Consider the following 15949-nt stretch of genomic DNA (forward strand, 5'->3'; position numbering starts at 1 on the left):
TATGAAATAAACAAAAACACGTGTGTTTGACCGATTCCCAGATTTGTGATTCGTTGATCTGTTTTTGAATTTTTGTTGGATTATAATTTTCCAAATGGAGTTATTTACCATAAATCGGTAGTATTTATAAATATTACGGAAATATGGACAAATTCTTCTAACATTAGTTTCGATTATTTGTTCAGATACGATGAAACAAAGCTTTCCAAGGAAGATGAAATAACACAAGAAGAGCTTATTTTGCAACGCCTACAGACACGGATAAATTGCAAAGCGGAACGTCGTAAGCAACAGAATGTGAGTCTCGAAACAACGTCAGATGATAATCCGCAGAATAGTGTAATCGAAGAAAAATCTGTGGAATGCGATGAGCAGGACAATGTTCCTACCAACGATAATAACCAAGAAGACGAAAAGTCCAGTTTAGTCGGAGATGAACCAGTCGAAAAAGATTCTGAAATAAAAGATGAGCAAACAGATTTTTTGGTTCTGGGAGATGACCGTTTCCGAAAATTGAAACAGGTGGATAAAATTTTACCTCCATGGTTGTCTCATCCTACAATAATTGATAGCGACTTTACTAGAAAAGGAAAATCAATCAAGAAGCTTCACTATCTCGATGAGCAGCTGAAGACAAACTTAAAAAAGATGGGCTATAAACGTCTCTTTCCCGTTCAAGAAGCTGTGATACCCTGGATACTGGAAGCTCATCAAAAGCCGGCTCCTTTTTGGCCTCGAGATGTTTGCATATCTTCACCCACGGGAAGTGGCAAGACGCTCGCTTTTGCCGTCCCAATCGTTCAAATGTTGCTCAAAAGGATTGCTCCAGCTATTCGTGCCCTGGTTATTTTACCGGTGAAAGAACTGGCCGAACAAGTGTTTGGCGTTTTCGAGAAATTATGCGAAGGGACGAAAGTTCGACCATTACTCCTATCACGAAAGCAAGCTTTCAGCGTTGAACAGACAAAGTTAGTAGAGCGTTTCAATGGCGAGTACATCCCGAAGGTGGATATCATCGTAACCACAGCTGGTCGATTGGTAGAGCATCTTCATTCCACGACTGGCTTTACGCTGCGTCATCTTAGATTTTTGATCATCGATGAAGCGGATCGTGTGATGGATCAAATCCAGAACGATTGGCTGTATCATCTTAACAAGCACGTGAAGGCGGAGTCGGATGAGTATCTACTGGGTAAGGTTTATAATATAGTGTAATATAAAAGTTGGTATTGGTACTTGAATGTTCCAATATAACAAACTTTAATTCGCGCACGTTCAGCGTTGTTGAACACGCTTCGTTATGAGATGTTCTAATAAAATCTTACTGTTTAATATGCAGGAAGAACCGCTGGCCAGCTGTCACAAACGGAACTATTCGATAAGCCCCGCCAGCCACACAAACTGCTATTTTCAGCTACACTTAGTCAGGATTCGGAAAAACTTCAAACATTTAAACTCTTTCATCCAAAACTTTTTACGGCAGTGGCCGATCCAGCGAAACGTTTAGTTGCACTTACCAAACAACATGTTAACGACGAAGAAAAACGTGGCAAGTTTGTTGGTCAGTACGCAACACCTGCCGAACTGCGAGAGTTAATCTGCATGACGCAGTATAAAATCAAACCGTTGACCTTATTTGCTCTGATTAAGGAAAATAACTACAAACGGTTTTTGTGCTTTACAAATTCGATCGATGCGTCGCACAGGTTATCTTTTGTATTACAGAAGATGTTTGGCAGTGAATTGATCATTGAAGAGTGGTCGTCATCGCTAAGTCCAATGGCCAGGAAGCATGTGCTTAGTCGGTTTACGCTTGGTAAAGTAAATGGGTAAGTTCAGTTTATGAAATTTTATGAGGTATTGTATTTTTCTAACTTATCGATTGCAGGATTATTTGTACCGACGCTTTGGCGCGTGGTATCGATATAGATGATATCGATGTTGTTATTTCGTACGATATGCCGCGACACATTAACACGTATATCCATCGGATAGGTAGAACTGGTCGCGCAGGTCACCGTGGTACATCAATTACAATCCTGATTGACGAGCAACGGAAAAAATTCAACGTAAATGTCGCATACTTTTTTTTGGTCTTATAAATCAAATACTTTTGTTGTAGTCGACCTTAGCCGAAGCTGGAAAGAGTGAACTGGAGTTAATCAATATTGGGACTAATGTAGAGGAAAATTATGCCGTTTTATATTCCAGTGCCCTAAATGATCTCCGCGATGCACTTGATCTGGAGAAACAAACAATTAACCGGATCCGTAATGGAATGTCGATCGCCAGTATGGTAAGCTGCTGCAGAAAGCAGCATGTCAGGATTTTTTTTTCAATTTTTTTTACTCAATAGACCAAAGTCAATCTACTGAGCAAGCTAAAGGATCAGATCGAAACCGATGCAACTAATTCATCTGAAACGATCAAATCCTTAGTTCATCTGCCGAAGGCTTGGACAAATGAAGCGATTGAGCAGCGCGCTTCCGTCAGCGACGATAGAAAACGCAAGCATAAAAGGTCGACTGAACAAGTGATTAAAGGGAAAGCCGAAGAGCAACAAACAGAGAAAAAACGAAAGCTGTCCGAACATGGCTCACGGACAGGTAAGGCTAAAATGTTGACGGTAAAGAGATCGAATGTGAATGCCAAAAAGTAGCAGTATATATGTAACAGCCAGTCGAATGTGCTGAATTCTTTGGATGACATTCTGGGGGTTATTCCGAACAGTCACTTTTTTAGGTGAGGTGACACTTTTTCGCACTCGCGCGATCACCGAAGTCACCTAAGGTGAGACGAGTCACTCACGTGACTCTCTGTCACGCTATTCTGGTGTGTCACCGCATTCTGTTAGTCGTTTCAGGTGACATAAAAGTGAAAAAAATGAGAGATGACGACGGTGAAAAAAAACATTAAATCGAATCGTTGTCCGTTTATATTATGATTGGTATTCGTCGTATTTGTTGCTTTTTCAAGTAATTGCATAACATATTACAACTATTTGTAGTAGTTTTGGTAATTTAAAAAACTAATACGGAAACGCTCACTAATAAGTTTGTATTTGTAAAAAGCACTGGTAGCATTATCAAAAGACGGCATGAATTGTTAAAAATTATAAAGTTCAACAAGCTTATTGTGTATTAAGACGGTTTGATTTTTCAAACGAATGCGGTTCGATCGAATCCGACTCGTGTCGTTGAGAATGCAAATCACATTCGTTCGAAAAGTGATCCGTCGTAATGCAGAATAAGCTTAATAATAATGTTATGACTAATTTACTCTACCATGTAGTTCTTTTTCGGATGCCAGGTTTAGTAATTACTGTTTCATTGGACACAGAAATTCGAAAACAGATTTTTCTGCGTTCTTACGTATATATAAATCTTATTTCATTCGCAGTTCCATGTACACTAGGTTGATATGTAATAACTACACATTAAAAGGTATCATTCAACACCCAATCAGTACTTTTTTGCTTTGATGTTACTAATGTGGTCGTTAGCCTGACATCCCGGATGATTTCTTCGACGATAGTTTGATCTCATCCAGCCCAATTTTTTTTGGTAGAGTGATTGAACACGGGGTGCCATTGAATGGGTGCACGCCCTAATAAACATCGTGTGATTTAAGAACCTAACGACCTGTTCAGGGCATCATCCAAACTATGTGGAATCGTTGGACTATATGGGTTAAAATTTGTGTATAATATTTTTTTTTATTTTGGCAGTTTTGCTGCTTAAGAAACCTATTGATTGGGGATCTGTTATTTCGTCGGGAAAACACAGTCTGGTCTGTTATGGTGAACGACAGATAGATGTTTTTGGTGAGACCAAAAAAAGTTTAGCTAGAACCGTATAATAATGTCCTATTTTCATCAATTGTGAATAAAGAACCACTCTAATCTAGGTCGTGATCTATGATTGTGAGCGATTGCAAATTTAAAGCAATTGGTTTTGCATTTGATCATACATTTAAATTTAGATCAACATTCTGGGGTCATTATTTTAGCCATTTCGTTGCTGTTGTACTATCTTATGACAAACGTTATTTTGGGGTAAACTGAGTTACATATGCCATATTACTCGTCTAACGAATCTCTACAAGAAAGCGTTTCCAGAATTTTGAAATTTTGCTTGTTTACTGAAATATAGCGAGAAAAGTGATTAGAAATTGTGAATGTTTTGCTTCAAATCATTATATCTTGGGATTGACTCAAGTTATAATAAAATTTTAGTTGCTTTTATGTGTAAAAATGTCGTAGAAACACAATGGCATAATAATTTTCAAAAGAAAAATACATTTATTGGGAGAAAAACGCAGTTTTGGCTTTAAACTGGAAATATTACCTATTTGGCAACACTGTAACTAAAAATAACTATTTTTTTCTAGATTCCCTGACCCTTTTGATTTCGAAATGCATTTAACCGATTGTTTATAGACCAAATGAAGCCAAAGATATGAATAAAAGTTCATAATTGGTGATTTTTTTCTATGGAAAATTTTCCATGCACGATTATGACACGTCATACAAATTTTTTCATCAATACACACCTATGACACGTGTGAGTGCGACTTTTGTTTACATTTTTAGTTAAAACTCGCAACATAGTCAACCGATGTTCGTAATATTTGAGAGATTAGTACAGAATAGGTAGAAGCATCAATTGTCTTCTCTGAATTGTTTCTACCATTGTTAAGTTTCATGATATTCAATCTCAAACTTTAAAAATCGTTTTTCTCGAAATGTGCAAAATGGTGCTTGTCATAAGATAGCACAACAGCGACGATTTATTATACGTTGGCGCATCGTTTAACTTTTCCCTATTGAAAACAAATTTTAAATTTAGTGGAAACGGCAATGATTTTTATTAGATAAGGTGTTCCTAAATCATAATTTATGCTGATAATGTTGTGGTACTACTACCTATTGCAGTAGGTCCATCAACCATAATCCTTATACAATGGACAGTGGTTCAGAACAACAATTTAAGGGGAAAATGCATTTTTCACAACTTTTCATTCAAATTTTTCATCTTCAGAGGAATTTTTATACACGATTTGAATATTATTTGATTGTTCCATTCCAGCAAACACCGAAAAGTCTCAATACATTTTGCATGCGTACCTGCAAACATAAACATTTTTTATTAAATGATGGCTGCTAAGCTGTTTTCGTGGGTGAAAGGAGAAAAGTGAGACTAGTTATGTAATCTATGCAAGCTAGGCTCAATGGAGATATCCAAGTTAGTTTTGGATCACATACATTTGGAGGAACATCAGATGTTGCTTCATGCTGTCCTCAACTCCTATTTGGCAGTTTTCACTTCGTTGTCTGACGTATTCTTAATGGTCGCATCATTAGCGTTTCTGCATTAGAATTGGCAGACAGCCTTTGTTGATTATAAGATTAGGGAATGTGGGGAATAAAGTAATATATATCTTTTTTGCGCCAGTAAAGCTCCTTGAGAGTCTCATGTACGAGTTCCGAAGGAAATTGAGGCTTCGAAGAAATGCCAGAAGAGATTAGGAGCAGTAAGCGAGTTTTACAAAAGGGACTGAGAAACTAACTGCTGCTGAAATGAAATCTGTAAGTAGCACTAATACATATATAATTTCAGGAATGGTACGGGATGACGCTGGACCTGTGCGTTCGACTGGCATAGTCTATTCTCATTGGTTCGGAAGTCTTCTTGGCTAGTTTTGGTAGATGTGTGCAAGTGGATAGATCAATTCACTTGGGTGGGAGACATGTGGATCCTGCTGGTTGTCGATTCTTTTGACCTTTGGTATGAAGCTAAATCAGGAAAGGTTATTTAGCTCAACCAAGTACAGCAGCTTCTAGAAATGCTGAGTAGCCTTTTCGGGTCGGTGTGATCTGTTAGAGCCAAACCAGATGGACATTCGGTTCGAGAAAACTTTATGGGGAATCGCGAGTAAATATTACCCAAATTCTTCATGGGCAGAGATTCTTTTTGTGAAACTTTGAAATGTTCACCCGTTCAGTTAGTCAGAATAATGATAATAGGAAAAAAATGAGTATTTGCCTGATCTATATCCTGACAATCACCACTATTGACTAGTACAGGGACAATCGAATTCTGGTTTAAGATGAAGGTGAAACAGCACAGTTGTGGGACAAAGTATTCGCGAATAAGGATTAACATTGCTAGTATTTTTACCGCATCCATAAATAGTCGATTGATCCGCTTCGAATCAAGAAAACAAAAAGAGAATTAGGAAGAGACGAAAGCGGATTCAATGCGAAATTCTCACTATTGTTTATTTTGTTGTATTGGTTACACCGAAATGTGCAGTTAAGGACATCCTGAACAGAGTCACAAGGTGGCAGCTAAAATGGCTGCCGTCGTTTCTGCTTCTAGATAGTAAGATGAATAGATTTAATCTTACTATCTTAGCTTAATACTCTAAACATAGAAGACAATCGCGCGCCTCGATGGCCCGCCGCAGCAGAAGACGTAACGTCAATCTACTTCTATCACTAGATAACACCGCGTGAAACAACCACTCATTAACAGAAGTAAGCGGATAAATCCAGAACTTTAGGTACGAACCTGAACCTTAAATCAGATCCGAGAACCTTCTAACAACAAATTATGTGCCCGATACCCGAAGACCAAAAAGAGGCTTTCCATTCCCACTCCAGAACGTCAATACCAAGTGATGGGAATTAAGCAGGCCCCTTCCGTAATCGCAACGACTATCCCCGCGGGATGAGAGCAGCTGCAAACCCACAAACTGTAACACAAATAACCAACATCTTACATGTAACGATGAGTTTATTTTCCCCTGTAGCTAGATACTCTTAAAAGATGATCTATGCCGTAATGGAACATACTTTTAGATCCCATCAAAACATCTCTTCAATAGACTTTCAATACCAAGTAGATGCGCATTCCCAATCATCTATATTGATTGAAGGCCTAAATAAAATATATGTTACAAAATGAAAAAGCCCCTATATTTATTTGGTCTTATCCAATCACATTGTGAAAATTGAAATCAGAAGTCTCATTTTTAACTGGAAAATACTATCCATAGACGAACAGGAGTGCAAACAAAGCTTATTATATCCAACAACCATTTAATTGTAACGAACTGTTTCAAGCGTATCCTGAAACTGTCACTTTCCTTATTTCCCCTTGTTTGTACCATCCTCCACATTCCAAAATGATATCCAAACACAAATTTGTCAGACAAGTCGTGTCTAATAAAAATGACTTTTTGTTTGACAATTATTACTTCTAAAAAACCAACAGCTATATTGTTGACATCTTTTATTTCATCAGTGCTTTTATGGTCGTTATCGTTGCTCAGAATAATATAGCGGAGGAGGATAACTACAAACCTTTAACACATTCCCTCTGATGCAAATATTAATCAAAAAATCGCTGTGCAGTAGATAGTTCCATTAGTCGCTCCAATTTCAAAAATATTTCATATACAAGAGTCACAAAAAACTGGTTAAATTAACTTCAATGGTTAATAAAATTATAGAAACTCATACTTCATTACAAATTTCTATCAGATTTACAGAGTTGCTAAAATGTAAAAAATAAAATCGACAATCAAAATTCAAATTATCAATCGCCTCACCTCAGTTGCATCGTTTTTTCTTATTCTAAAAGTCACACCCATTAGTCACTTTCCATATTCCCTTAGTCACCTAATGTGACAAAATTTGTCACCTTGGTGATATCTCTCACTTTAAGTGAGATGACTTGAAAATTTCCGATCACCTTAGTCACGTGAGATTTGTGTCACCTCACCGAAAGTGACCGTCAGAATAACCCCCTCTATAACTATAACTTGGATGACATGAGTATATTATTGAAGCATTTTTTACTCCGCATTGCAATGTCGAGTGGGCTGATATCCGGAGATGAAGGAAACACATCTCCTTGATCCAAAAATGATTAAAGTTATGGGGGCACAACGTTCGCACGCTTTTTGTCCCGTGTGCTGGAGTTTAATCTTGGGTAAAGCAAATTTCAATGCCTGAAAACTCATTTTTAATCCAAAAAACTCACGTAATGGCTGACAAACGAATCTGGTTTTTGTGTCAATATAACATTTAACATGTTTCGAGCTCTACAGCATCGACAAATGTCATCTTGATTTTTGCTATTTTTTTAGATGATACTTAGCAAGACAATGTAAATAAACCTATGATTTTACGTAATTTTTTTCATTTTAGATCCGTTAGTTTTTTCGCTCTCGTTGTACCTGGATGTATGAATTTCTTGGCTTGTCTAGCACCTACTACATTACACCAGTCATTTAGTAGTTGGTCTCTTGCCCAAGCCGAAAGTTCTAGTTTGATGGCATAGGTAGGTATGCCTAGAAATGGTTCTGGCCCAACAAACATGTTTGATGAACTACGCCTGGCTAATTCGTCGGCCACTTCGTTAGCATCGATTCCTTGGTGACCTGATACCCAGAATATCATTACTTTATTCCGCTTTACCAGTTGTTGTAAAAATGTGAAGAACTCCCAAACCGCGTCGACGATATTAATGCCAACAGTGCTGCTTGGCTGTCCGAAAAGATTACGATTTGCATGCCTGTAGTTTTGTTTCCTAAATACCTCCGAGCAAGTGTATATTGCATATACCTGTCTGGAAAACTTGGTCAGTAGACTCCCGAGTCAGTCATCTCACCCATTTTAGAATCATCCGTATAGGCAGTATAAGACCCCCTAAATCCCATATCTGACGACCCACTATGTGGACCTCATATCGGATATCGAAGTTCAGTTTAGCCTCCATTTTATCTTGAACTGTAGTCAAGACAGGGTTTAGTTTGAGTTTACTTATTATACTCAGGTGACCATTTGAATCCCCATCATATAGTGGTTTACCCTTTAGCACTCTCAGAGAGCCAAATCACGTCTCCCCATAAAATGTTTCTGCAATGAAGTTAGATGGCTTCCATAGCTGTAGCGGGTGTTGATCATAACGCCTGTGTTAGAGAGGTAGGCTAGCCTTTGAACTTTAGTTAGTTTAGCTTGGGCAGCCTTTTGCTTAACTTTGAGAAACCACATAATGGAGGAATAAGTTAATCGTGGTCTTGTGATGGTCGTCTAGGACCAGTAACTTACCTTACCGTTCAGGCTAGAGCCTTGTCTCTTGCTGTATGCAGAAGCTGTCTCCACTCCACTCGGTCCATTGCTGCTTGTCGCCAGCCTCACAGTCTTCGAAGGGTCCGCAGGTCGTCCTCTATCTGGTCAATCCACCGTGCGCCCTGTCTTCTTGTTTCTGTAGGGTCGCGCTCAAGAATCATCTTCACTGGGTCGTCGTCTGACATTCTTACGACGTGTCCAGCCCACCGCAAACGTCCTATTTTTGCGGTATGCGCGATGGATGGTTCTTTCAGCAGCTGATGCAACTCATGGTTCATTCGCTTGCGCCACGTTCCGTCTTCCATCTGCAACACCTTTCGTTCGAAAACTCCAAGGGCGCTTTGGTCCTCCACGAGCATAGTCTAGGTCTCGTGGCCGTAGAGGACCTAAGACTAATCAGCGGCTTGTAGATAATCAACTTCGTGTGGCGGCGAATTTTGTTCGACCGGAGCGTCCTCTGGAGTCCAAAGTAGGCACGATCTCCCGCCAAGATCCGTATTTGAATTTATCTGCTGGTATCATTGTCGGCAGTTACCAGTGAGTCTCTAGAACCTCTTCCTCTCATATATTTTGTCTTCGAAACGTTGATGGCAAGTCCAATCTTGCTGGCTTCAGCTTTCAGTCTGATGTACGTTTCCGACATCGCCTCAAAGTTCCGTGCCATTATGTCAATGTCGTCGGCGAAGCCAAAAAGCTGGACAGACTTCTTGAAGATCGTGCCACGCGTGTCTATCCCCGCTCTCCTTTTTACACCTTATTACACCTTCTTACGCAATGTTGAACAGCAGGCACGATAGAGCACCACCTTGCCGTACCCTCTTCGAGATTCAAAGAGACTCGAGAGTGTCCCTGATACTCGAATAACGCACATCACCCGATCCATCGTCGCTTTGACTAATCATGTTGGCTTATCCGGAAAACCGTACCCGTGCATTATCTGCCATAGCTGATCTCGATCGATTGTGTCATATGCCGATTTGAAATCGATGAACAAATGATGTGTGGGCACGTTGTATTCACGGCACTTCTGCAGAACCTGCCTAGTCGCGAATATTTGGTCCGTGGTGGTGCGGGAACCCATGAATCCCGCTTGGTAGTGCCCCACGAACTCCCTTGCAAATGGTGACAATCGGCGGTAAAGAATTTGGGAGAGGACCTTGTAGGCGGTTCTAAGCAGCGTGACCGCACGGTAGTTGCAGCAATCCAACTTGTCACCCAGTAGGACCAGTACACCCAGCCAAATCATACAGCGAGATTCATAAGAATTGTCTTATGATATATAGAAAAAATACACTCAGGCAAAAAATACAGCGAATTTCATAGGAATATCGTATTTTTAGCCACAAGTAGCACGTATGTAAATCATAAGATTATCTTATGAAACAGCATTTATTTGGTCAAATCGGTTTGCTATGATTTCATCTTCCATAAGGCATCTTTGAATTATCATAAGACAATATTATACATTTCTCTTATGTTTATGAGAAACTGCTTTATGATTCTCGTATGAAACTCTAACGACTGGCATATGCAATAATTTATAAAATGTTAAGGCAATCATACAAGTCGTATGTTTTTCATATTAATCTTATGAAAACATAGTTTTGTAACTTTTCTTGTCATCATAAGATGAATCTTATGAAATTCGCTATGCATTTTGCCTTAGTGAAAAAATAAGGCTTTATTGGGTGTTGCATACGTTACGCGCTAGAGTTTCACACGAGCGTCTTATGATTCACATAAACATAAAAGAAATATATAGTTTTGTCTTATGAAAAATCGAAGATGCACTATGGAAAATTAAATCATAGCAAACCGGTTTGACGAAATAAATGCCACTTCATAAGATAGTCTTATGATTTACATACGTCCTGCTTGTGGCTAAAAAAATATACGATATACTTATGAAGTTCACTGTATTTTTTGGCTGAGTGTAAGTCCACCTCGGTTTGCTTTATGAACGGCGTAGTCAGGTGCGAGTTCCAATTCAGTTTTTTTTGTCTAGGATAATACCTATAGGTGTTTCGCTTCTTCTGCGTAGTTGATTGTAGTTCAACTGAGAGTTTGGGAAATCAACTTCAGTTTTTTTCCCATTGGAAAACGGTGCAATGATCGTTTTTGTAGGGTTCACGTTGAGTCCTTCTTTGAGACACCATGTCATGATGAAGTTCAGTGCTAATTGAATCCAATCGCTTAGTACAGACAAATACATATTTGTATTTGGTACAGATTCATGTTTTCCACTCACAATTAGGACAACGTCATCACAATCTCGAAACCCATTTCAGTCAGATCATTGAGAAGACCGTCCACCACTAGTGACCAGAGCGGGGATGATAGCACACCTCCCTGGGGATAACCTCTATTGGCTGTTATAGCTACTTTTGCGTCTTTCAACGTTGCTGAGATCTCTCAGTTCCCTATTGATTTTTCCACTCCCCTTTTTTGCCAGGGCTTTGTGAATTGATATGTAGGACGTATTATCAAAAGCACCCTCAACGTCAAGAAAAGGGCAAATTGCTATTTCCTTGGAATCGAGGGTTTCCTCAATAAGTGCCACTAAGATATGTAGGGCTGTTTCCGTAGATTTGCCCTTTTGATATGCAAACTGGTACTTGTTTAGCGGAACTTGCGATAAGTGCTCCGTTCGAATATTGTGTACCAGCAGTTTTTCCATCAGTTTCAGAAGTGTTGATGTCAAACTAATTGGTGTAAAGGTCTTAAGTCTTTTTTTACTTGTTTTTAGAATAAATATTACCCTAACTTCTCTCCAACTTATAGGTGTATACCCAAGACTGGGCTGGCATTACGTACGGTGATTATCACCTAGTGACTGTCACTTCTCATTTTTCGGAATTATGAGAGGTGACAATCACCCCTGTCTGTCACTTTTTTGAGGGGCTAACATCACCAACTCGATGTTGGTATTCCGTATGGTGACAATCACTCAGAAGTGATCACCTTTTACCAAAATAACAGTGACAATAAGAAAGCTATCACTTTTGTTTTTCTCGTGCAATTTGAAATATTTTTGTAACAAAAACGATAGCAGTTAAGGAAAAAAGGGTAAAGTTTTGAATTTTATATTTTGCACGTGGGCTTGCTTGAAGAACAAAAGCCATTTACATTAGGAAACAACAAAGTTGAAGTTGTCTTCAAAAATGGGTGAAGCAAAACGGTAAGTTCATTTAACAAATACGATTATAAAAAAATGTATCAAATATTCTGTTTTAGTTGTGATAATTATCACAAACATATCATTCAATCTCTATTTCTGTACTCCCTTAAATTCTATTCTTAGTGGCAATGCAACACAGATGCAGTTATCTTTGCTGGACGAATTCAAGCACAAAGAACTTGCAAGAGGATCTTTCATGAAAACCGAAAATGGTAAAGATAAGTGCAGCAAACTGTGGATGGACATGATAACGAAGCTCAACGCCGTTGGCCCACCTGTTAAAACGGTCGCTGAATGGAAGCGGGTATGTTGTATTTGATTTCATGTGTGCCTTTTTTGGCTATATGGTTATTTCAACATAACTTTTCTACAACTGACGTCCTCTGCAAATTATTTTTACAGTATATATATTGTTTTGCATGAATTTCTGTGAAACGCTCAATCACTATTATTTCAGTACAAACATTTTGAGGCATACATTTATCAGAATATTTCTTTTTAGGTCTGGCCGACCCGGAAATACAAAACGAAGACAAAATTGTCTTCGAATAAAAAATCTCCTAAGAAAACAGGAGGAGGACCGTATTCGGTGGAAGAGTTAACATTCGCCGATGAATCGATAATCGAAGCCTGTGGGCTGGAAGCAACCGTTACTGGTATTCCGGGTGTTGCTTCCTACGGTTTCAATAGCGAGATGGAGGAGGAAGATGATCGCGGCGACGAGGATATTCGAACCGACGATTACTTAATGGAATCTGTGTTTGACCATCAGACGGCAGATCCGAGCTTGACCACCACACCACGAGCCCCCAAACGACAGAAAAAGAGTGTGCAACTGTTAGAAAAACAAGTCGAAATAAGCCAACAATTTCTGGATACAGGCAGTGATGCCTTACAAAACATAAAAAGTTCTCAAGCGGACGTGTCTATGCATTTGCGATCACTAAAACATGATTTTCGAAAACTAGTAGACCTAAAACAAAAAGAGTTCAAGGATAAAAATAATTATAGAAAAGAGAAATTAAAATTGCTAGAAGAAAGGCGTATTGAAAAAAGAGCAATTGAAGCTCCAAAAATTGAACATCGAAGTATTACAAACTACAAATGAAATGAAAACATTAAAACTAAGTAGAGAAAATGAATGAACACGTACGTGCTTGTGTATGTATGTTTGAGATGAGTGTGTGTGCGTGTGTGTTTCTGTGAGATGAATGTGTGTGTGGGATGAGTATGTGTGGAATAAGCGTGTGTGTTGGTGAAAAACAAGACAATTTTCTAACTATAGGTAATAAGTTTGGGGGCGTTTGAACAACAAACGTAACTTGCATTATAAAACAACAAACATTAATGAAATCTATGATTTTTTCGACTTCAGCAAACTCTTCAATCATATTGTATCCCAAGGTTATTAAAATGCATCGGTTGTAGATGATAAGAGCATGTTCAGCAAGATGCTAGAACGTGAAATGCTTAGAAAAGAATGAATTTGAAAATTAAGAGAAAACAATAGTGATTGGTGTAAGTTTGAATGAAGAGAAAACCAAACTGATTAGTAGATCGAATAGACAAACGATTTAATAAAATGAGAAGTGAGTGTGTATGCGGGTTAAATGTGTGTTTGTTGTGTGTATGTGTGTATGAATATGTCAAAAAGGTGTTCTCAATAAATTTAAATTTTCGGAATACTATTATTAGTTATGGAGTATTTATTCGCCTCTTTATTTTGCCTGATATTAAACAAATTTAAAATGCATCTCAAATCCTATTTCGATTCGTGGTACTACCTGTACCGGTGAAAAAAACCACCAAACAGGGAATCCCAAATACATAGTGTCATGCGACCTGTGCTACGGTTAAAATTGTTGAGGGGGTTTAAAATATTCTCAATGGCGGACAGAGCCTGGGAAGAGCCGGGTGAACTTCCCAGTATGCTGCATTACGCAGCGGCACGTTCGCTCTACTCACCGAGACTTTTTTGCCGATGATCCACATTATTTTGCCGGATTTTTAAAGGCTGGGGTTTGCTGAGACTTTCGGCTGATGATAGTTCGGTGTAGTTTAGCTAGGTTTCGATTATCAAATTTCGATGTGTACAGACGAACGTACCCAGTGGCCGTGTGGTATTCGGCCAAGAATTGAGTCACTGGGTTCCTGCTCCCATGTCGTAGGAGGCGACTGAAAGCAAGAGTCTCTAAGTCAAGGTGTAGTTCCGTGCCGAGGACTTAATTGCTGGAGGACCTAAAATATGCCAGTCGCGCACGGAGCATTTTGGGTTTTGCCCTTACTGTGTTATGTGATTCTCTGACACAATGGGCCATTATTTTCTTCGCAAATCGTGGGAATTAAATAATCGTGTCCCAATGTGTCTGATATGGCTCGCTACATGCGTTAACATATTAACTCCTATGAATTTGTCCTAAGTTGTTGTGCAATATATGTTGGAAATGAATTGTACAGTTTTCTGATGAACAATGGTTAGAATAGCACAAATCAATCTCCAGCATAAACGTACAGCAACTATGAATCTATTTCGACTTATTCAGGAAGGTAGAGCTCCCACATCAATGGTTCAAGAGCCGTACTACCATAAACGAAAGTTCTATATTGGAAAGTTACTTAACAATGCCTTCATTGCTTACAACAAGACAGGCATTACCCACGTGAAATGCTTCGTGCTTGCATTCTTGCAAATAAGACTATCGATGCGTGTATCATATCGGAGCTCAAAGAGGAAAGAATTTTGCATGAGCTGGGAAATTGGCACGTTCCAAATGAAACTGGACCGTCTCTATCGGATCATAATATATATTTTTCGATCATCTTGATGCCACCCTCAATGTGGTAACATACCGTAATCCTAAATCTACAAACTGGTGCCTCTTTTTGGAAAACTTGGCTCTGAAATTTCAATTACAATAATTACTCAACTAGACGACTTGGATGACGTCGTGGATACATCAAACTCATTCATAGTAGCATCCTACGAAGAAGCACGTCCACTTCGTACTGTTAAATCGACAGCCCTTGGTGGAGAGTTGAGCTTGAAAGAATGAAGAAGGATATTGAAGAGTTTGGAACCGGCGTCAGGGTGATGACTTCAGGGCTTTTAGGTTAGCTCGTAGTACACATAAGAGATGTCTTAGGTCTGCAGAGCGGGCTGGCTGGAAAAACCTATGCACTAATATCTATAGTCTGAACGAGGCTAGCAGGCTAAATAAAATTCTTTCAAAATCGAAAGATTTTCAGATGAACTCCTAGAGATGGTGTTTATGTGACGGACGAAAAAGATGTTCTTAATTGTCTCTTCGACGCACACTCTCCAGGTTGTATTGATCCAGAGCTGAACAATGTTCATAGATCTCATTCTGGTGGTACGGACTCGTGGGCACTAGCACGCACATTGGTTACCACTGAATCGGTCAAGTGGTCAGTTGACAGCTTTGCTCCAAATTGCCTGGAAAAGATGAAATACTTCCCGTGCTACTGCAAAAGGGATTTGATATTCTCAAACATGTCTTGAAAAAGATTTTGCTTTCCAGTCTTGCTACTGGGTATATCCCGAAAGCATGGCGAGAAATAACTGTTAGATTTATTCCCAAAGGGGGGCGCTCAAGCTATGAAGAAGCCAAGAG

The 15949-nt window shown here is 39.0% G+C and overlaps 1 protein-coding gene across 3 annotated transcripts in view; it reads left to right on the forward strand.

Annotated features, from left to right (window-relative positions):
- The window catches only part of LOC131689052 (probable ATP-dependent RNA helicase Dbp73D), a 26655-nt gene continuing 10706 nt past the window's right edge, over positions 1-15949 (forward strand). Inside the window, exons 1-8 of one of the 3 annotated variants that reach the window (XR_009305338.1) lie at positions 1-117; positions 186-1192; positions 1340-1829; positions 1889-2069; positions 2123-2296; positions 2357-2606; positions 12441-12621; positions 12820-13068. Coding sequence is in view for 2 of the 3 variants with exons in the window: in XM_058973811.1 (XP_058829794.1) it covers positions 95-117; positions 186-1192; positions 1340-1829; positions 1889-2069; positions 2123-2296; positions 2357-2659 (2178 nt within the window). In the remaining variant the exon portion in view is untranslated. Of the gene's footprint in view, positions 118-185; positions 1193-1339; positions 1830-1888; positions 2070-2122; positions 2297-2356; positions 4041-12440; positions 12622-12819; positions 13069-15949 lie in introns of those variants that run through there. The other 2 variants (XM_058973812.1, XM_058973811.1) reach the window with 2 other exon arrangements.

The sequence above is a fragment of the Topomyia yanbarensis genome, chromosome 3 (genome assembly GCF_030247195.1).
Source record: "Topomyia yanbarensis strain Yona2022 chromosome 3, ASM3024719v1, whole genome shotgun sequence".
NCBI lineage: Eukaryota > Metazoa > Arthropoda > Insecta > Diptera > Culicidae > Topomyia > Topomyia yanbarensis.